This window comes from Nematolebias whitei, chromosome 9 (genome assembly GCF_014905685.2).
Source record: "Nematolebias whitei isolate Nwh7 chromosome 9, NemWhi1, whole genome shotgun sequence".
Classification (NCBI taxonomy): Eukaryota; Metazoa; Chordata; class Actinopteri; order Cyprinodontiformes; family Rivulidae; genus Nematolebias; species Nematolebias whitei.
In genome coordinates, this window is record NC_056506.1 from 33,009,896 (window position 1) to 33,032,682 (window position 22,787).

The 22,787-nt window shown below is 38.9% G+C and overlaps 1 protein-coding gene across 1 annotated transcript; it reads left to right on the forward strand.

The window, feature by feature from the left end:
* The first annotated feature begins 119 nt into the window (after positions 1–119).
* On the forward strand, positions 120–21,643 carry LOC119414226 (collagen alpha-4(IV) chain-like). The gene is made up of 46 exons (XM_037681326.1): positions 120–160; positions 985–1,024; positions 3,169–3,240; positions 4,145–4,279; positions 4,518–4,562; positions 5,979–6,095; positions 6,254–6,319; positions 6,408–6,443; positions 6,588–6,650; positions 6,752–6,787; positions 6,905–6,946; positions 7,051–7,134; positions 7,332–7,376; positions 7,472–7,543; positions 7,851–7,904; positions 8,142–8,205; positions 8,533–8,631; positions 8,853–8,978; positions 9,126–9,134; positions 9,236–9,325; positions 10,865–11,016; positions 11,126–11,198; positions 11,388–11,494; positions 11,667–11,850; positions 11,951–12,022; positions 13,910–14,017; positions 14,104–14,322; positions 14,473–14,637; positions 14,737–14,904; positions 15,053–15,196; positions 16,255–16,362; positions 16,477–16,655; positions 17,036–17,099; positions 17,321–17,395; positions 17,520–17,627; positions 18,387–18,494; positions 18,667–18,738; positions 18,971–19,099; positions 19,435–19,542; positions 19,689–19,844; positions 19,923–20,030; positions 20,171–20,308; positions 20,443–20,559; positions 20,714–20,902; positions 21,013–21,296; positions 21,383–21,643. Exons 1-46 carry the CDS (start codon positions 120–122, stop codon positions 21,641–21,643), a joined length of 4,932 nt encoding a protein of 1,643 aa, XP_037537254.1.
* Positions 21,644–22,787: the final 1,144 nt, after the last annotated feature.

Consider the following 22,787-nt stretch of genomic DNA (forward strand, 5'->3'; position numbering starts at 1 on the left):
AAACTATTTGCTGTCATGCAACATTTTGACAACTTGCTTCATTCCAGGTGTCTGAGCTGAATGTTGTGTTCAGAAAAGGGGGCAGCACCGAGCCCAGCTCTCACCTGTTCACTGACAAGATGAAAGTTGCTGTTACTTCTGTGACTTTACATCCCCTATGGTGAGCCTCACATACATATTTATGTTGTTTTTTGACCATTGTGTCTTTTTAAAAGTAAGTAAATAAATTATATTCCATACTTTTTAGGTTAGTTTACCAAAAGCCAACCAAATGTATTGCTTGTTTATTCAGATCTTCAGTAAATCTTACTTGTAAGAACTGTCTTCTACTAGAAGTTAACCCTTTTATGTCATTGCTTGACTTAAAAACAACAAATATTTTTGAATAAGCTTTACTTTGAATAAAACTATGTGTATGTGAAAGTCACCTACGTCTTTCTGGGTGACCCCGCTCACCCAGCACACACACTTTTTGCCCCTCTCCCCTCAGGCAGAAGGTTGAGGTGCATTAAGTGTAGAACCACTAGACTGAGGAACAGCTTCTACCCTGAAGCTGTTAGACTCATGAATCCCTAATCAGGGTAATCACTGTGAAAAATTTTTTTATCTGTAATTGCCATTTTGATTGTTGATGTGTGCTGCTGATTATCCATGCTGCTGATCTCATGCTGCTGATTTATTTCATGCTGCTGTGTTCATTCGTACTCATCTGCTCACACAGACTTGTGTTCGTGCTGCTGTTGTTCGGCGTATTGTTTTTGCACTTTTAAGCGTTTAGCGTATTCTTAGTTCATATCTTAAACCATATTACTGTTTTATTTTACAGTTTATACTTTTGCTGGATGTAACTGGGACCCTGTGTACACAATTTAGTTCCACCTCATGTACCACATGTGATGCAAATGACATTAAAGAACCTTGAACCTAATTGCATCCAGCTAAATGACATTTTTAGTTATTGCATGGCTGTTGTGTCATTCACAGGTGGATCCTTCTGATTATTGGTGTGCAGCAGCTCAGTGCAGTAAGAATTTCATCATTCAGTCTTTGTTATTAAACAATAAATATGCACATATAAAAAATGAATGCATTGTCAAGATGTTACATGTTATGTCATAGTTTATTGTTTAGTGTATTTTTTTAAGGGGATCAAATTTGCATATCTAATCTGCAAGTTTGTTTTTATAAACGGAAGATAACTTGAACTGCCATAAAACACACCGTGTTGTTATACCTATTTGAAGCACAAGTCTCACAAGCTTTGATTTCAAACATATTCAATGCCATGCAGACTATAGATACATGATTACAGGACTGGCACCTAATTAGATCAAACATTTTGCAGCTGGAACAACTACAGGTACTGTGCAGTGTCAATGCTGTGAATTGAAAAATTATTTTTGCTGTGACTAGGGCAGTACTTTTCTTGTGTTTACTACAGTAGAACACAATATATATGTAGTTTTCTAAAGTCAAGTCAAGTCATATTTATTTATAGAGCACAATTTAAAACAAATAGACTGTTATCAAAGTGCTTAACACTAAGGGTAACACTGAGAAATAAAAAGCAGTAAGAATATACTTTAAAAAATTAAAATAACAGCATTAAAATGAAGACATGGAACAAAATATACTAAATCAACTCACACAGTATGAAACGCCAGAGAGAACAGATAAGTTTTTAGCAGGGATTTGAACACAGGAAGGGAGGTGGCATGCCTAATGTTGGGGGGTAGGTTGTTCCACAGTTTATATATTGAACTTAATCAAACAATGTAGATGGTTTATTGCATAAGCCATCTGACCCAAAAGCAATGAATCCATTTTAATAGCACTTCTGTTGCTTACACCCACCGCTGTAAAGGCCAGGATGGGTTTAAATATGCAACAATCCATCAGTAAAACACACACGTTGGTCTGCCATGCATTGAATTTGTTAGAATGGATGTACGTGAGTTTTTATTTTTCCTCCTTGCTCCAGTTTGTGTGCATGTGTTGTCTTAATTTGAACACCAGCAGATGGCCTGTTTAGTCCCAAACAACCCCACCCCTGTGGCATTTCTCAATGCACTTGATGCACCTGGAACCTGTTTAGAATTTTTTATGTACTTGTATTTGTATCTAGAATTTAAATATTTCTTCACAGTGTACAGAACCACTTGATGTTCTGTATACAGCACATTTGAACTACTAACTGGAAGATATGTGTGTGAATAAGAAGCAGAAGCTGAGTGTCCTCAAGACTTAATGTTCAGTTTTGCTTAATGTAGGATTGTGGTAGTACTAGAGAAACCCTAAACTATAAACAAATGTAAATTTAATGAGATGGTAACGACAGAGATCGATTATTGTGTTTCGAACTGTATATCTTGAGGCAGCATGGTGACGTTAGCGCTCTGTCCACTCGACAAGAATGTTCAAATTGTGTCTGTGCAGAAGTTTGTATGTTCTCATTGAGCCTGTGTAGGCATTATTCTGGGAACTGTGGTTTCTTTCCACATAATAAAAAAGTGTGTTAAGTGAACTCGTGCTTTTAAAATAACATAGCGAGTGTTTGAACATGGCTGTTTGTTTTGTGTGACTCTATTATGATCTGGCAAAACTTTGCAAATGGAACAGAGCTAAACCTTCTAAGCAACAGACCTGAATAACCACTTAGCTGCAAGGTTTATGTAGAATGCAATGCAACATTTAATGGGAACGTTGTATTTTTTTTGTAAGGTTTTCGTAATGTTTTCTGTAAATTTTTAACTGATGGAAGAATTTACAAACTTTTATCAACAAATATGCTCAACCAGCTGTTTATATTCATTTAAATATTTGGAAAGCTTTGAGAAAACATTAATGAATGTTTGTAACACAGATTTCTCTGCAGCACAAAACTCCCACAACACACACACACACACACACATGGAAAGGGAAGCTGGCGGTGTGGAGACAAAGAGAGAGACAAATTCCCACGGTGGTCAAAGCGCTCCTGTCTGTAGATATGGGAACAGTAAAATGTTTGAAGCTTTGTAATCACAACTGTTCCATGCAGAACAGGAAGTGCATTAGTTCTCACAAAAAAAAAACACCCAAACCAAACTTTAACCTGGGATAATGCATTTGCTCGTGTCTTCTTCCTTTTTTTTTTCCTTTCTTTCTTATTTTATTGTTTGATTTAAGGGACAAACTGAGGGCCCATGTCAAGGTAGAGACTGCTCGCAATGTCGTTGTCTTCCTGCCAAAGGTGCACAGGTACACATCGTATTGATTCTTTTCCTTATAATGGAGGTTCTTCTTTAGTTCGATTATAACACATTTCTTTATAAATTAACATTTTAAAATTTGCCATCATAATTAGAAAAAGTAAATGCTACCCTGGAAACATCCATCCATCCATTTTCTTTACCCGTTTGTTCCATTTTGGGTCACGGGGGTCGCTGGTGCCCATGTCCAGCAATCACTGTGCGAGGGGCGGGGTACACCCTGGACGGGTCGCAAGTCCATCACAGGGCCACATAGAGACAAATGAGACAAACAACCATTCACTCTCTCACTCACACCTAGGGACAATTTAGAGTTACCAATCAGCCTAACATGCATGTTTTTGGTCTGTGGGAGGAAACCGGAGCACCCGGAGAAAACCCACGCATGCACGGAGAGAACATGCAAACTCCACCCAGAAAGGCCCCTGGACCGGGGTTTGAACCAGGGACCTTCTCACTGAGAGGCAGCAGCTCTACCAGTTGCGCCACCGTGCTGCCCACCCTGGAAACAATCATAATCAAAAGAAAAATCACTGTAATGTCACTTTAATGAGTGATATGTGACATCTGTACTGCTGATTATCCATGCTGCTGATCTCTTGCCTTTACGTTGCTGTATTCATGTTCAGGCTGCTGTTTTAATGATTTACATTATTAAGGTTTAGCGTAAATCTTAGATTTTTAGTGTATAGTTATACTGTCTCTTGCTATTTTGGGGTGTAACTGGAACCTTGAGCAAACTCGTTCCACCTCATGTACCGCATGTGATGTGAATGACAATAAAGAAACTTGAGCTTGATAATGATGAATAATTTTATGTAATATTAAAAGAAAAACTATCATTTATTTCATAAACAAACAGTAATTTGCCTACTTGCTTGCAAATTTGGTAGGGGGCTCCAGGCAAGCTTGGTAACCGAGGTCATCGGGGACCAGTGGGACCAAGTGGACGAGAAGGGCCACCTGGAGAAAAAGGAAGAAGAGGAGCAATGGGCTTACACGGGCCAGAAGGACCAAAAGGAGATCGTGTGAGTGTGCATGTTATATTAGAGAAAGTGACCATGAAATACAAATTGCAACCAGATGACAGAGAGAATATAAGTTGTTAAGAAAGTCCATTATGAGTCATTTTGTTCACAAAGCTCCAGATCTTGAAGTATGTCTACATACACAGTATAGTCTTACATTTATATGCATTCAGTTTTAGTTTTAAAATGCGTAAAGAAAATGTATACAGGGATTTAAACCTGTCTTTTTACATTTCAGGGAGTGACTGGACTTCCTGGTTTCTCTGGTCATGATGGGTCGCCGGTAAGTTACCTGCTGTATTAGTGCAATTACCTGCAAATGTTAAAAATACAGTATACGGACAAAATTATTTGCTCACACCTGAACATGGACTGTACTTTTAATAGCACTTTTCTATCTTATTAAGATACTCAAAGCATTTTACATTACAATCTGTGCCCTCATTTACCCATCCATACAGCAATTGACTAGAACTCTACAAAGACTAAATCACATTCATACACCCATGAGACACACATCGGAGGCAATGAGGGGTTCAGTGTCTTGCCCAGAGACACTTTGGCATGTAACTGCTGGTGGAATCGAACCCCCAACTCTTGCATTAGAGGACAACTGCTCTAACCACTCATCAGCCACAACCGCCCTAACAACATCACAAACAATAGATGTATGGAATGGCTGCCCATTTTTGCAGCAACGATTGCTCCCACTCTTCTTGAAAAACTTTTCACAAGATTTTGAAGTGTTACTGTTAGGACTCTGTGCACTTTCTTTCTGAAGAGTGTTTGTGAGGTTAAGAATTTTGGCTTGCAATCTTCACTCCAATCAACTCACAGGTGACTGGTGGGGTTGAGGTCATGACTTTGTGCGGTCCACTCAAGTTCTTCCACACCGAACTCATCAAATGTGTTTTTGTTTGTGCATTGGGGACTTATTTATGTAGGAATAGAAAAGGACCCAGCACAAAGTGTTGCCATAAAAATGAAAGCATACCAAAGCATGTTCAAAATACGAAGGTGTTATGCTGAAACATCAAGATTTCCAATTATCTCTGAAAATAGGGGTTCTAAGCTATGTCCCTAAATACCTTTTCACATTTAGTATAGTTCACACTGACAATACTAAATTATTTCAAGTAGCATTCTGTGGGTGAAAGGTTTGTAAGCTGAATCATCCAGGTAAACAAATAGATAACGGTTACTTGTTCAGATGACATGATAAAACCACTTTTTGTATTCTATGGGTGGACCACATCAACATACAAACTCAGACTGGAGTTCGTTTGCTTCCCACTTACTTAATCACATCGTCTGAAAACAATGTAGATTATTAATGTATTTATGAGGAAACCTTTGCATTTACTAATCTTTAAAGAAATCTCTTGAGGTACTCGCTTCACAACATCAAGGCTGATGCAATATGTTGAGATGTGTGTTTAACATGACCTGTAGTAAACAAATATAATACATACTAATGGCTACTAAAGACTTGATTTTTTTTCCACATTTTTCTATATTAACCACATAAAGTTGTTAAAAACTTTTAAAAACAAGAAAATCATTTTGGTCTGCTATCTTTAATGGCATGAATTTCACAAAGGATATTTCTGTAATATTTTCAGTTTGGAAAGGACGGGCACAGCTGCCACTTTTAATACTCTGCAATTGTAACGCAGCATAACTGTCCTTTATTTCTCAGGGTCACCCAGGAGCAGGTGGCGAGCCTGGTTTGCCGGGGGTTGATGGCTGTAACGGGACAGTGGGTCGACCAGGACAGCCTGGTTTGCCTGGTTTGGATGGCCTTCATGGGCCACCAGTGAGTAGACAGCTGTGGCATATCAGTTCTTTAAACAAGGATAAGACCAGCAGATATTGTTAAATCCTCTTCCCAAGAAACAGACAGACACAACATTCTCAGATAAGAAACATTATTTATGACATTCCTGATGTGAGATGTTACTGTCTTCTTTTCAGGGATTACCTGGTCTTAAAGGAAGTAAAGGAGAACCTTTGAATCATGGTACTCTTTCAGGTCTTCCTGTAAGTTATTTTCTAATCACTGGAACTGTGTAGAGCTCCACATTTGTATTAATCATATCATTTTCGTGCTCCTCATTTAACTTTAAAGGGGGAGCGTGGGAAGGATGGAGACCATGGTTTACCTGTAGGTTACTTTTGTTTCTTTAATGCTAGAAGAATGATTGTCTATAAATCATTGTCAGTAAATATCAAAACAATGAATTTTGTGCATGTGACAGACTTAATATCATAATTGACTTATATGTATTCATTATTTTGCCTTTTTCAGGGAAGACCAGGTGACATTGGACCTAAAGGACACACTGGCTCTCCTGGCCCTCCTGGGCTTCAGGTACACGTGTTCCTGTGCTTCTCATGTAGCAGTGATACTTCAAGATTAACATATTCACTATTGTATACTTGCATATTGTTACAAATGTGCAATCTCTTAAGGGTTTTGATGGGCCTAAAGGTGTGAGAGGACCACCAGTAAGTAACAAGCTCCACGAGTGTTGCCAGAACATATTGAGGAAATTTATTGCATGTTTACACACATGAAATCATTACAAAAAGCACATATTTCACATAGTTCTGGTTGCTATGCAGGGTGACCCAGGAGGATCACTGCATGGCGATAAAGGTGACACTGTAAGAACACATTTTGCTTTTTGATGACTTTTCATTAAGGTTTTCTGCTTCATACGTGGCTTATTTGTACTACAAGTAAATATTTCTTCAAATCTATCCTACAGGGTGAGCAGGGCCCACCGGGTCCACCAGGACCAGAGGAAGTTGTAGTGCATCCTCCAGAGTTCCTTCCTCCTAAAGGTGTCAAGGTGAATAAAAAGCCCATATATAAGTTCAATGTCAAGTAGCTCAATTTTACTTTTTTATAGTTTGATTGGCTTTCATGACAAGCCATAAGTCATAAATAATCTGAACTGCATTGCTGTGATTCAGTATGTTGTGGTAAATTTGCAACCCAGATTATAGATTTTTTAATTCCTTTTATAATTTTATTTTTGCTCCACAGGGAGATAAAGGCCTTCCTGGACCATGTGGACTGAAAGGAGAAAGAGTGAATTTTATATTTAATTTTTTTTTTAAACAAAAATTGTGTAAGAAAAGTAGATAAATTGTCCATACACACATTTGATTAACTTTTTTTATCAGGGTAATACAGAAGAATCAAATCTTCAAGAATTTAAAGGAGAACAAGGAATTCCTGGATTTCCAGGAGCTAGAGTAGGCAATTTAATTAGCATTTTGTAGATGTATTGCACAAAAAATATATAAATATACATTCAACACTTTTTTAACTGCATTTTAGGGTTTTCATGGACTTCCTGGTAGGGATGGATCTACGGGACTTGAGGTACAGCGATTTCTTATTGAACCTTCTGGAATGCGTTTTATTGTTTTCATTTACCCTTTATTTATCCAGGAAGTCTCATTGAGCCACGAGAACTCATTTTCAAGAGAGACCTGTTTAGGAAGCAGATTGTGCTTAGACTTTATATTTTAAGTTACGGTACATTTTGTTGGATTTCAGGGTTTACCAGGAAACAAGGGACTTTCGGGCCTTAGTGGAAGAACTGGAGAAAAGGTAAACTTTGTTTGCGACTGCTTTCTGTACCTTCTAGTTGAAGAAGCTCTGCCAACATAAGAAGAAAAAAATTGGGGCAATATGCTGCCCTCTAGTGGCTATTAAGTTGTACGGTCACATGGACAACAACGATTAAAAAAAAGAATCACTTTGTAAAAGTAAAGCGTGAGCATAATTCCTGCTATTTTTCTACTTTACTTTTTCTTCTATTTCCATTCTTGTTTTTGCACGTAACAGGGTTATTTGGGTGATCCAGGTCCACCTGGCCCTTTGCTGTTTCATAATGGAAGTTATGTGAGAGGTAAAACTATAACTTTGGTGTCTGACACTCCTCATCTTGAAGCTCTTTGTGACAAGGATGTTTGAAATATACTTTTTTTTTTAATTGGAAAATTTACAATTCCTGTCTTTCTGTTTTGACCAGTGTGGTGGCAAAACAATAATAAAAAATATATATATTATATACTTTAAGCATACACAGATATGTGCTATACCAGACAAATAAGTTCATAAGTTAATTAGTAAATTCAGACTCAAAGTTTTAAGGTTCTTTTTTAGCAAGTCTTAAAATAATCAGTAGATTAGAATAAAAAAGTCACTTAAGGTTCTATGTCACACTGTGTGTCAGGTCCAAAAGGAGACCGTGGACATACAGGTACTCCTGGACTTCCGGGGGAGCCTGGATCCATGGGCGTGCCTGGGCCTCCAGGTCCACCAGGGTCCACAGGTCAGAATTAAGGCTCTATACATAAATATCAAAATCCATCTGATTATCCCAAATTGGTGTATTGTTTGAATATAAATACAGATCATATGACCCACAATTCATTGACTCACTCACTCTAGAATCAGTGATCTGTTTTTATATATAGACATTTCGTAGTTGATTATCAAAAGTTTATCTTTTTTTTTTTTGACCAGAGGCACAAGGCCTTCCTGGTTCCCAAGGTTTCCCTGGAGAAAAGGGCAATAAGGGAGAACCAGGGAGCTATCACGAGAGCCTATTTCCAGGACGTAAAGGGGCAAAAGGAGTTCCAGGAGCTAAAGGAGTCATAGGCCTCCCTGGTCCTCCAGGTATATTCACTCCATGCACATTCTTTATTCCTATAACCTCAGAAAAAAATGTTACTATTACTTTTGTACTAAATTATTTTAAACAATGACGTTTTCCTGGTTTGTGTTGTGTTGGCATGTTGCGACACATGTGTTTGAATGGATCAGGATGTGGAGGTAATTATTTGATCACAACCTAAATACTGAATTTGTCATTCAGATTACTTGTGTCCATTTTAGTTAGGGTTGTTAACATTTCTGGATGATTATGTGCACAGACTATTACTGTGAACCTGGGTCTCCTGGTGAACCTGGTGATCATGGACCTAAAGGACTGCCAGGAAAAAGAGGGCTCAGCGGAATTAAAGGTCATTTGTTCATATGCATTGAATGTGAATTAACCACACAAGCAAAAAATAAAAGTTATCTTTCCATTTTGCTGATAGGCCATGCTGCAATAAGTTAGGAACAACAGCATTACTCAAAGACAATTTTGTTAAAGTCAACATCTTTTATGCATTTGTGTTTATGTACAAATGGAAACCTTGAAAGCAATTGCAGTTTTACTTAGTTAAGTGTTGAATAATTCAGAAATTCAGAAAATATGCTGATTCTGTGTGAGAATCATCCAGTAAAATCAAACCTACCGAACAGGGAGAAAGTTAAATAAACTTAAAAGCTTAGCATTTGTCGAAGGAGTACATATTGGTCATTATCTTTCTCGTCAGTTATAATCTAAGCTCATTTTATGTTGAGAAATGACACATTTGTAGCAATTTTGGGGCAAAGTTTGAAAATATAGTAAAAGTGGTATCAAAATATATAAAATAGTAAAATTACAGAATGTGCAATTTCAAACAACAATGCGATCCATCCATCCATCTTCTGCTTGTTCTGAAGTCGGGTCATGGGGGCAGCAGCTTGAGCAGGGAAACTGAGACATCGATTTCCACAGCCATGTCTTCCAGCTCTTCTGGGTGGACTCCAAGACCTTCTCAGGCCAAATGAGAGACATAATCTCTCCAGCGTGGCCTGGATCTTCTCCGGCTTCTCCTCCCAGTAGGACATGCATAAAGCACCTAGGGAGGCATCCAGGGAGCATCTTTACCGGATGTCCGAACCACCTCAACTGGCTCCTCTCAATGTGTAGGAGTCTGACTGAGTTATAGACATTCAGGAATTTGCTAATGTTGATTAGCTATGGCAACAAATTGTAACTGAGTTGACCACAACAATGAATCGGTTGTACATGCTATACGTTCTAGGAGTTTATATTTGTTCATTGTTTAATGAGATAGTTAGTGAACTGACAAACAGTGTTGATTCCAACAGTTCATGCTAAAATTTTAAGCAATGTGCAGCACTCAAAGCATGTGCTGGGAGTGACCCTCAGTCAGGGGCGGTCCTACGCTGTTTGCTTCCCTGGGCAAAAAACTCCTCTGGTGCACCCTTGTGAGCCAAAAAGGAAGCAGCGTGCAAAAAGACAATGGATTGATGGATGGAATAATTTATTGTGGCTCTGACTGGTTAGATAATCCAAAAATGCAGGCAATAGGCAAAAGAAAATAACATACTGTGTTATAACATACTATATACTGTATATAACAAAGTATGTATATTTTCCAAAAATCGATCCAATACCAGAATATTCAAATGTGGTTCAACAGAAATAATAATAAAAAATAAATAAAGAAAATATACCTACATACATAGTGTGCCTATATGGTACAAGTAGAAAAATATTAAACATCAACCCAATTCCACATTTGGATGACTGACTGATTAGCAATTAAAGACAACTGAATTCAAAATTGCTACAAAAGACAACTGATTTTAGTAAATGCACAAAATGCTTTAAGCAGGTGTTAATTTTTATGATGAGCTATTAGTCGATTCTATTTCCAAAGGTTGTCCATCGGAATGTGAATGTATTGCTGGTAGAGGGAGTGAAGGGCTCCCTGGTCCACCTGGTTATCCTGGCCTCCCAGGTTTACCGGGAGGTCCAGGACCCAAAGGAGATCCAGGACTCCAAGGAAATGAAGGGTCCAGAGGCCCACAAGTAAGGACAGCATTATTCAACTGAATTTGACTTTCTGAACCATAATTTAAAAAGTTAATTGTTGACTATGTCCATAGAAATAAAATATATTTTATTTGTTTTATTACAGGGCTATCAAGGAATTACAGGTTCAAAAGGAAGAAAGGGTCAGAAAGGTGAATCTTTGGTGGCTGGTAGTGAAGGTGAGTGTGTTAAAGTTTGCATTTACTTTTGTGTTTTGTTTGTTTTCATAATTTACACTTTAAATAGACAAATGCTGCCTATTATATTTTTTAGCATGATGAATCCACGAGTCACAAAGAGTACTTTGCTTTGTGTAATTTATCAGAATTTATGGCTGAGTATGTCCAGTTTATTTGTGTTTTTTACAGGTGCAAAGGGTGACAAAGGAGAACTTGGGTATTCTGGTCCCCATGGTAGAAGAGGTAGACCCGGACAGGATGGCATTCCTGGCACAGAAGGAGAACCTGGACCACCGGTGGGTTTATATAAATGTAAAATGTTTATTTTTTATGTCTAAAGTGTGGAATATGATGAGTTTTATGAATATTTTAACAAACCTTAATTAAACCACATAGTATATTAAAAACATTTTTGGATTCCACTCTGCTACATCTTTATTTCTGCATCCATTTGAAACATTATTGCAGGGTCATTGGTATACAGGGTTACCTGGTCCCAAAGGTTACCCAGGTCCACCTGGACTCAAGGGATTTCATGGACCTGTAGGTCTCCCTGGCTTTGGTTATCCAGGCCCAGCGGGCATACCTGGCCCTCAGGGAAATCAGGGTTTACCCGGGCCACCAGGAATTCAAGGACGACCAGGACCTCCAGGTTAGAACATATTTCATGAAAACATTGTTCAAACAGTCATTCATTAATTACGCAGGGTGGTATGCTCTCTAAAAGAAAGTTGTTTTTTTTTTACCGTTAGGAGAAACAGATAAGTGTTGTCAGGAAGACCAGATTGGCCCGCCAGGTCCAAAGGGTGCACCAGGTGAACCAGGTAAGTACTTCTTGCTAGAAATTTGCCAGAAATGGCATGTGTATTAAATGGGGGTTGTTTTAAAGGTTCCTTTCATCAGTACATTAAATTTATAAATGTACATATTGCTAATGGATATGGTTTATCTACATTGACAAGTTGTAGGTATTTGTTGAAATTTAAATGTCTAAATATCCTGATACATGCTCAATAATCCAGGTAGAAACATCCAAAAAAGTTCAATCTGGTCCTCTGGACATTCAAAAAACAAGAAAACAAAAAAACAAAAAACAAAGCAAAAAAAATGTAGAAACGTTTCGTCTCTCATCCAAGAGACTTCCTCAGTCTGAGGTGCTGTATTCAGCTCAGTCTCTTAAATAGCACCTTCTCAGAGTGGATCAACCAGTTTGCTGCTGACAACCAAAACCAGCTGCTCACATGGTCAAGAAGGACCATCAGCCTAACAATGGATCATTAGCACACTGATGGCTTTTTACTATTCACAGGGGGTTGAGTGATACTAGCAATCACAGCATTGTAAGAGGGGGGCAGTTGAACCCGGAGGCCTCCACCCCTGTTTAATGATGGACAACTTATTTTCCTTTACTCCTCTCTCAAACCATCGTTCCTCTCTGTCCAGGATGTGAACATCTTCATCCCTGAAAGAGTGACCGCTGGCCTGGAGATGAGTGTAGACTGCAGAATTCTGGCCTGATGATGTTGATCTTCTGTGCTGGTCCATCCTTTTGGCCAGTGGCTGTTTAGTTTCCCCAATGTAAGACTGATCACAGCCCTCCTGACACTGAACAGCATACACAATATTACTCTGTTTGTGCCGGGGGACTGGATCATTGGGATGAACCAGTCTTTGCCGTAATGTATTTTGGGGTTTAAAAGCCACTGGGACGTTATGTTTAGAAAATTTGAGAGAGGTTTGAGAGAGGAGTAAAAGAGGCCATCTTTGTGAAAAGAAATTGTCCATCATTTTCATCTTTAAATCACTTCTTGGTCTGTTGCCTTCATACATCTCCTCCTACATGTCTCTGCGTGAGTGCAGCTACGGAGTGCGCTCTCAGGACACTATTACCTGCAGTGTTCCCTCAATGAGGACTGAACTAGGCAAAAGGGCCTTCTCCTATTCCGCTCCTGTTTCCTGGAATATCTTACAAAAAGATTTGAAGCTCTCGACCTTGACCTCTCTAAGTGTCTTTAAGAATCTGTTGGACACCTGGCAGGGTCCAATGCTGACATGTTCCTGTTTTTAGTTTTCTACATTTGTCTTGGAATCTAGCTGTTTTTTGTTTTGTTACCTTTTCCTTTTAGCCATCCTATTTGTAAAAAAAAACAAAACAAAAAAAACAAAACTGTAGTATGCTTTTTTTGTAGCTGTTCATTGTTGTTGCTTTTGTCCATTGTTGTCATCTTTCTTTGTTGAAATCAGGTCTCTCTTGTAAATGAGTCCTCGAGGCTCAATGGGATTTACCTGTATAAATAAAGGTTGATTGCTTGATTAAACAGGGGTGGAGGCCTCCAGGTTCAACTGTCCCACTCTTACAATGCTGTGATTGCTAGTATCACTCAACCCCCTGTGAATGGTAAAAAGCCATCAGTGTGCTAATGATCCATTGTTAGGCTGATGGTCCTTCTTGACCATGTGAGCAGCTGGTTTTGGTTGTCAGCAGCAAACTGGTCGATCCACTCTGAGAAGGTGCTATTTAAGAGACTGAGCTGAAAACAGCACCTCAGACTGAGGAAGTCTCTTGGATGAGAGACGAAACGTTTCTACATTTTTTTTTGCTTTGTTTTTTGTTTTTTTGTTTTCTTGTTTTTTGAATGTCCAGAGGACCAGATTGAACTTTTTTGGATTAAATGTCTAAAATTCCATTTGTGCTTTGCCTCTTTTAATAGGGAATCCAGGCCAACCTGGAAGAGATGGTTTTCCAGGAACACCAGGACAGCCTGGACCTAAAGGAATGAAAGGAGACAATAGTGAAACTGGAGGGATTGGACCACAAGGTTGTTGTTGTTATTATTATTATTATTATTGTTGTTGTTGTTGTTATTGTAATTATTTTACTTTTTGTGTACTCTATTTGTAAAAGGACCTCAGGGTTTAAATGGGGATCCTGGTGACCCTGGTCCGATTGGAATTACCCTTGATGGCCCTCAAGGCTTACCTGGCTTACCTGGGCCTCGAGGAAGGAAGGGTGCTCATGGAGAAAACCTCTATCCTAGAACAGGCGATCCTGGTGCTCTGGGACCTCGTGGAGCTGTAGGGTCTCATGGAATCCCTGGAACTACTGGAAGGCCAGGATTAGAAGGTACTTTATTTGCATTTATGACAATAAAAACAAACCTCCAGCATTATGAGGCTTTTTGTAATAAAAAAAAATAAAAAATCAATCAGTGATAATAAATAAACCACTATGAACCTTTTTGTATAAAGAGTTTGGTTGACCTTGACATTTTAGGCATACAAGGCCAACCAGGACAATTCGGCCGTAAAGGAGAACCTGGGGACAATGGTGACCCTGGAGCAACAGGTCCCCAAGGCCCACCTTGCACTGTATGTGATCTGATAAGCCCACAGGGCCCTCCAGGACCTCCTGGTCGCCCTGGAATAAGGGGAGTACCAGGTGATCACAGAACAGTCTCATGAAAAACATTATAGAAAAATAATTTACAGAAATAGATCATGGCTTACTGTGTTGCTTAAACGTTGAAATGCTTCATAGGCTACCCTGGTCAGAAAGGTGTGAGGGGAGATGTCGGACCCCCTGGCCATGGTCAGAAAGGTTTAAAAGGGTTATCTGGTAATCCTGGAGCTCCAGGCCCAGATGGATCAAAAGGCACTTATGGTCCTCCTGGAGATCCTGGTGATGATGGTTTGCCAGGACAGAAAGGCAAGTCTGCATAACATTTAACAAACGTTTTTATTTTTGTTTCAAAGTAAGTTCAGCTGATGTTATTAATGCATATATTTGCATAATTTGAAATTCAACTTGTTTTCACTGAAGAGAAAATATAACTTAACTTTTGTCAATTATTTAGGGGAGGTGGGCAACCCTGGCAGACCTGGGGCTGGGGGTGTACCGGGACTTCCTGGATCACCAGGGCCAAGAGGTAAACAGGGAGAACAAGGTTTTAGTGGTCGCCCTGGTATTCCAGGGGATTCAGGACTGCCTGGAAAGAAAGGTAAATCTGTTAATTGAATGATTATATGTACACCATGTGCCCAGAACTAAGTGTTCTTTAACAACAGAAAATACAAGCTTGTTAAAACAAACAAACAAAGAAATATATAAATCTTGAGCTCTGTGACTGTACTCAGGATGAAGATAAACAAACAAACACATATATGTATGGTTAGCACAGCCCTTATATACGTAACTTAGACAAGGAATTATTTCAGTGCAAACAATTGCTGTATACAATTTATCTTTTAACAAATTCAATTTTGGTGCAATCATTTTAATAAAACACATTTCTAGTTATTGAAAAGTCATATTTTTTATTGTATTTTACACATTTTCCCCTCAAAATTACAAATAATGTATGCCATATTAAAACAAAATAAATAAAAAATACAGTTGAAGAGTTTTTGTTGGTATGGTCAATCTTAGGTGAGCAATCTTTCACAGCTTCAACTGTATGAAATTAAGTGAAAGTGCTTCTTTTGACCCATGCTCCATCTTATTTTGATGTGTTATTTTTGTTAAATGTTTCTAACAAAAGATAACCACATGGCTAAACCATCTAAGAACTGAAATATCACTCTTTATATAGGAAGATTGTCTATACTTGGTAGTCATCAAGTTTTTGGAATTGCAACCCCTAAATTATTGAACTAACTCCTTCATGTAAAGCAGATTCTCCTTCCAGTTTTAAGTATCATCTTAAAACACATTTGTACTTACAAGAAACATTATTTTTGTCATCAACGTTTTGTTTAACTACTTTTCTTTGTTTTGTTTTTTTTGCCATTTTTTTCTTGTACAGCACTATGAACACAAGTGGTTGTAATAAAATAAGCTTTCAAAATAAATTGCATTTGAATGCAACAAGATAGTATTTATAGACATTAATTCTGAAACAAAAAGAGTAGTAGACTACTCTATATTGTCTAACTATTTAATTAGAAGGATGTCTGTGTAGAGCAACATTTATCACTTTTGTTTTGGTTATTTTTCATGATCTGTCTAAAGTGCTTATAAAATGTTCAGTTATTTATATCAGTTTTGTGATACACTCAGGTGTGCATGGACCCCCAGGAGACCCAGGAGCAATATTTCTTAGTATAATAAAAGGGCAGAGTGGACCTCCAGGAAACAGAGGTCCAAATGGCCAGGCAGGACTTCCAGGCAATAAAGCTTTATCCCAAATTATCATTATTAATATTATTGTTTATTTTACACTGGATATTTTTAGTAACAATGGTACACTGTCTCTTCTATAATTTGTTGCATCTTATTTAGGTCCAAAGGGTCAAAGAGGGACACCAGGTGATTCAGGGCCTGATGGAAGGCCTGGCATTCCAGGATTTAAGGGTCCTGCTGGTTTTCCGGGCAGGCAAGGAGTATCTGGACCACCTGGATTTCCTGGAATTAAGGGCTTCACAGGTCCAAGAGGATATCCTGGACTTCCTGGAGATAGGGTATTCAGTGAATAATTTAACAATCTATCTATCTATCTATCTATCTATCTATCTATCTATCTATCTATCTATCTATCTATCTATCTATCTATCTATCTATCTATCTATCTATCTGTCTGTCTGTCTGTCTGTCTGTCTGTCTGTCTGTCTGTCTGTCTGTCTGTCTGTCTGTCGGTCTGTCTGTCTGTCTGTCTGTCTGTCTATCTATCTATCTATCTGTCTGTCAGTCGGTCTGTCTGTCTGTCTCTGTCTGTCGCTGTCTGTCTGTCTGTCTGTCTATCTGTCTATATGTTCGTTTGTCCATTCGTCCATCTGTCCATCCAGTGGTTGATAGATAGATCTTGGATATGATCTGAGTTATATATTCCTGTGTCTTACAGGGGGATTCAGGGCCTCCAGGACACAGTGGTTTCCCGGGACTTCCAGGATTACCTGGTGCCAAAGGTGAGTCACCAGTCATGTTTTTTTTAGTGTTTTTGACTATATGCCCAATTTTATTTTGTGAAGATGATGTAAATACACTGCTTTGGGTAAACTGAATTGTCTTTTTGTATCACAGCCAAACAGATATGTATATACCAGTATATCTATAAGTCTTTATTTTTTGCTAATTAGACATGTTCTTTTCAGCTGGATTGACCTTGCTTAAACTCATCTTGTTTCAGGTGATCAAGGACAGTTCTATGGGAGGTCTGGTCAACCAGGACCAAAGGGATTTCCAGGCGAATCTGGGCCAAGTGGTAAAAACATGTGGCTATAAATAAAATGGGCTGACATTTTATCAAAAATAATTTCCTAATATTGACAAGGACATTACATTGACAATTTACTGACTTTGTAATAACAAAAAGTAATTTCCTCTAGCACTTAGAGGAAGCCCAGGAGATCAAGGTGAGCCAGGACCAAGAGGAAGACCAGGGGAACCTGGACACCCAGGCAGTCTAGGAGAAATGGGAAGACAAGGAAGTCCAGGTGATATGAACACTTAGCAATAATATTTTTTATTCACTGCACCTATGGTTAGCAAAAACCCTAAATAAAAAAATTCTAAGTGTACAAAATTACACTTGTCCTGTTTATCAGCCCTATAACAGATGGTATATCTAATGATGAAGTTACAATATTTACAGTAGATGAACGAATGATGACGATGGTGACGAATGACGAACGAATGATGTGCAAAAATCACGGTTCATGGTCAGACTTAGGAATAATAGTGGAACTTGCATCATTTCTTGATATGCCATACAACTATATATTTATACATTCAAAATAAAATATTACAATTTTAACTCATGCTAACACAGTGGAGCAGCTGTGGCTGAGTGGTTAGAGCAGTCGTCCTCCAATGCAAGAGATGGGGGTTCGATTCCACTAGCATTCACATGCCAAAGTGTCCCTGGGCAAGACACTGAACCCCCTCATTGCCTCTGATGTGTGTCCCATTGGTGTATGAATGTGATCTAAAGCACTGATTATTCTTTGTATAGATCTAGTAGAGTGCTGTATGAATGGGTAAATGAGGACACATACTGTGTTTTAAAGCGCTTTGAGTGTATTTATAAGATAGAAAGGCACTATATAAGTGCAGTCCATTTACAGTAAGTTACAAGTGCAAACAGGTTTCTTAAATATCAGAATTCCACTTCAGTATTTTGATTTTTTTCCAATGTATTCCTTACAAATGAGGAAAAGGCAAAAAAAAAAAAAGAATTTGTTAATTTTTCCTAGGTTTTCCTGGACCTCATGGTCCTCCAGGCCGTCCAGGCTTTCCAGGTCCTCCTGGTGACCAAGGAGGCATGGGCCCACCAGGATCCCCTGGTCCATATGGGCTTCCAGGTACAAATACTATCATATTTTCTCTTTGTCACAAACGGATACTCATGGCATACAGCAAGTCGTGAAAAACCAATTTGTACGTCCATTAATTTATTCCTCAGTGATGAAATGGTTTTTTTTAGAGTTATAATCACACAGCAAAAATACTTTTTGATGTTATGTTTCATGTTAGGGCAACCTGGTCCACCAGGTCTTGATGGACTGGATGGACTAAGAGGTCCAAAAGGAATGATGGGATCAAGTGGTAAGAGCTGTTTTTTGTTTGTTTGTTTGTTTTTGCTAAAATAAGAAAAAAAAAACATGATAGTTGCTGACTCCAGAATTATTCCTTCAATAGGAAGGCTATTGCATTGCCTGAAGTGTCCACATGAATTACTCATGTTATATCAATTTATAAAGTGTAAGATGCACATGTTACTATGAGTCATTGTTGACCTGTAACACTGTGCTTTATGTACACTCATATGAAAACCAAGGTATAGGTATTCCTGGCCCTCCTGGACAAGATGGCCTTCCTGGAGTCAAAGGCATCAGGGGGCCCCCAGGATCTCCAGGACTGAGTTATCCAGGGTCTAAAGGCCAACGGGGGGCACCTGGAAACACAGGTAACACATTATCATTACCATCATCATAAACATCATTATCCATTATCCCACCATCAGTTCTGTATTTAAAATACTACTGAATATACCTAAAGTATTTTTTTTTTTTTGCGCAAAATGTTTACTTCTTGTTAAAAAACAAGTGCGGTAGCTTCTTGACAGGTGAAACTTTCAGTTTAGTCTGGCTGTCTTGATTTCAAAATAACTCCACTTTCAGATAATTTGTGAAATATTATTAAACATTTAATACTATCTTATATAGTCTCCCAGAATGCATTGTGCTATTACTCTGTTGCCTTTATTGCTGTTGTTGAGTATGAGTTTTGTATTTGTTCCAGGTCTTCCAGGCCCTCCAGGTGAGCCTGGTTACCCTGGCACAACATGTCAAACACCAGTGCCAGGAACGCAGGGTGACAGAGGATATGAGGGACCCCCAGGACCCCCAGGTGTGAATAATTCTGTTTTTACTGTCTGATCATTGGTGACTTTAATTTTTATGTTGCATACACAAAAATGAACATATTACAATGCATTTCGTGTATGTTAGTCATTTTGTGTTTATTTAGATGTGTTATTTGGAAATATTTTTCAGGACCACCTGGATTGCCTGGATTGCCAGGCAATAGTATTTTTTTCAAGGGAGACCCAGGACCAGTTGGCCCTCCCGGATTACCAGGTTGTAAAGGGAATAAGGGCCTTCCAGGACCTCCTGGACTTCAGAACCACTTTGGCCTTTCAGGACCAAAAGGTATAATAATGTCTGACGTCATCAGTTGTTTTCATGTGCAACCATTTACTTGAACACAATGTTAACACAATTGTACAGGGGTGCAAGGGTCAGCTGGTCCAAGAGGCCCTATGGGACAGAAAGGTCAGAGAGGTGCCCCTGGGCCTCAGGGTCGCAAGGGAGAACTTGGCATTGTTGGAGATACAGGTAGGAGGCAATGTAACAAGAATCAAAATGCAAACTGATATTGTTCAAAGTAATGCATGAGAAACAAATAATCAAAAAGACCACCTAGCATAAATTATGTAAAGATAATTTTAGACAGATAAAAATATAGTGTTTTCCAGGTGTTAGAGGTGCCCCTGGTGACCTAATCACTGAAGGTTTAGGATCGGCTCCTCCTGGATCTCCAGGACCACGTGGTGCCCCCGGACCAGTTGGATTTGCAGGTCGTGTGGGTCCACCTGGGCCTCAAGGATGGGAAGGTACCAATATTTATATATTTTGTCATTCTGCATGATTCTGGTCTGTTTTATTTAAAAAAAATGTATTGGGTGACTTTTATTTCTCCATCTATAGCATTTGTTGTATTGTGTATGCTTTATATATCACTTTTCAGGAGAAAGGGGCCCTAAAGGGTATGCGGGCTTTCCTGGTAGACCAGGTCCTCCTGGTCTTGATGGTTCAGTTGGGGACCCAGGAGATATTGGTGTGTCAGGATTTTCAGGGCCTCAAGGTAAATAATCAAGCACAGGTTCTTTCTAATCTGCTAATAGTATGACCAAAATAAACTCCAGGGCAGAGGCAATTGCCTAATACAAATGCATGATCCATTATTGATATCCTGCTTTGGATGTGTCAACTCTTCATTTAATTCTTTACCTGACCAGGTACCCCTGGTTCTCCTGGTGATCCAGGTGATCCAGGCTACAGAGGGCCATTAAAGTCATCCTACCTTTTGGTTGTCCACAGCCAGTCAATTCATGTGCCACACTGCCCTGTAGGCAGCACCCAGCTTTGGGTGGGATACAGTCTTGTTTACTTAGAAGGACAAGAAAAGGCTCATACACAAGATCTGGGTACCTATTTGTACATCTCAAAATCTTTTAATTGGTTCTTGTGGCTTGATAAACTCTCTCCTTACTGGTTCCTTTTAAATGCAGTATCCTTTTATTTCTCCTCCTTGTAGGTCAACCTGGTTCTTGTCTCTCAGTTTTTTCCACCATGCCTTTTTCCTACTGTGACAAAGCTGCCTGCTACTACTCTAGTCGCAATGACAAATCCTACTGGCTCTCGACGACTGCTCCTATACCCATGATGCCACTCTTTGGGCCAGAAATAAACACCCACATAAGCCGGTGCGTAGTGTGTGAGATGGTTTCACCAGTGGTGTCCTTTCACAGTCAGGATCACGCTGTCCCTCCATGCCCACTTGGCTGGAGGAGTTTGTGGACAGGCTACTCCTTCCTCCTGGTGAGTTAAATTAAAAATTTGATTGCATTTATAGAAATGTGTATTATCTAAACTTAAAATAACACCTGCTGCCTTTCTTTCCTCAGCACACGGGGGCAGGAGATGAAGGTGGAGGACAGTCACTGACTTCCTCAGGAAGCTGCCTTAAAGATTTCCGAACTCATCCCTTTATTGAGTGCCAAGGTGCGAGGGGCTCCTGTCACTACTTTGCTAACCTCTATAGTTTTTGGTTGACTACTGTGAATAAGACAGAGCAGTTTATCAATTCAAAGTCTGGCATCATCAAAGCAGCCAATGAGCAGCGTCACAAGGCCAGCCGCTGTAATGTTTGCTTTAGAGAAAGGTAACATGCCGCCACAAATGACCGGCTTTACCTTTACTTATTTGAAGTACATTTGAAGACGGTCCACATGATGTAAATTCAATGGTAAAGATGATGCTATTTAAATACGCTTAGCAAAAACAATTGACTGCATACTTGCTTTATATCTGCAAAATGTTTAGTGTTATTCTTGTGGGATTTCTGTCTGCTCTGTGCTTTCTGCAACTCCCTGTGTTTTTCTCCTCCTCATGCTTCTGCTGCTGTGCACTCCTGTTCTGAGTCCTAATCACCCCAGGTGTTTCCCACTCAGCCTCATTAGTAACTGTTTTTAGTCTGTGTCTTTTGTCATTCCTCTGGTATTCGGGCATTATCCTTCCGTGGTGTCATGGTCTGTTTCTGCTCTACGTGTCCTCTCCTTGTAAAGTAAGTTGTGCTGCCCTGTCAGCATTTTTGTTTTGTTATTGTTAAAATAAACTTTAATTATCATTTTTACTCCTGAGTCCTCATGCCTTCCTGTACATGGGTTCAACTCATTACAAGCAGATCATGTCAATTATGTAATACAAATAGAAGGGGGAGGGATGTGTGTGTATGGTAGTTGTCTGATAAATCACTATGTACGCTTTAGCAATATTTTATGAGGGTGATTTTACTTTCAGAACAATAATGGCTGAGAAAAAAATGATTGGAAGGGTTTTCTTTTTTTATCCAAGCTTTGATTATAGTCAGTTAAAATGTCAAATAGCATAAAAAAACATTACTTTTTAAATATTCAGGAACGCTTCGAGACTTAACCAATTTGCAAAAAGTAAATCAGAAGTTAGGAGAAAATGAATGAGTTTAACAGGAGCAAATATTTGTCCCGTAGTAAGTTTTGAGTTCATATTTATTAATTTCTCTCAACAGAACCCAAGTGACAATCAGATTACAGTACTTTTTTCCTCAAATATGTTTTTTTCCCTGTTTTTTTATAACGCAAAATGAGAACACTCAGTGCAATACGACAGAGGACTGACAGTGTGGTGCTCTCTCTACCTTTTCACAGTGCACGTTTATACACACAGAAAGATTGTACATCATCATTGTTACATTTCCCACTCCCTCCCCACTATGATAGGGCAAAGTGAATGTCTTAAAACAATCATTTCAATTTGCGACTTGCATTCGGT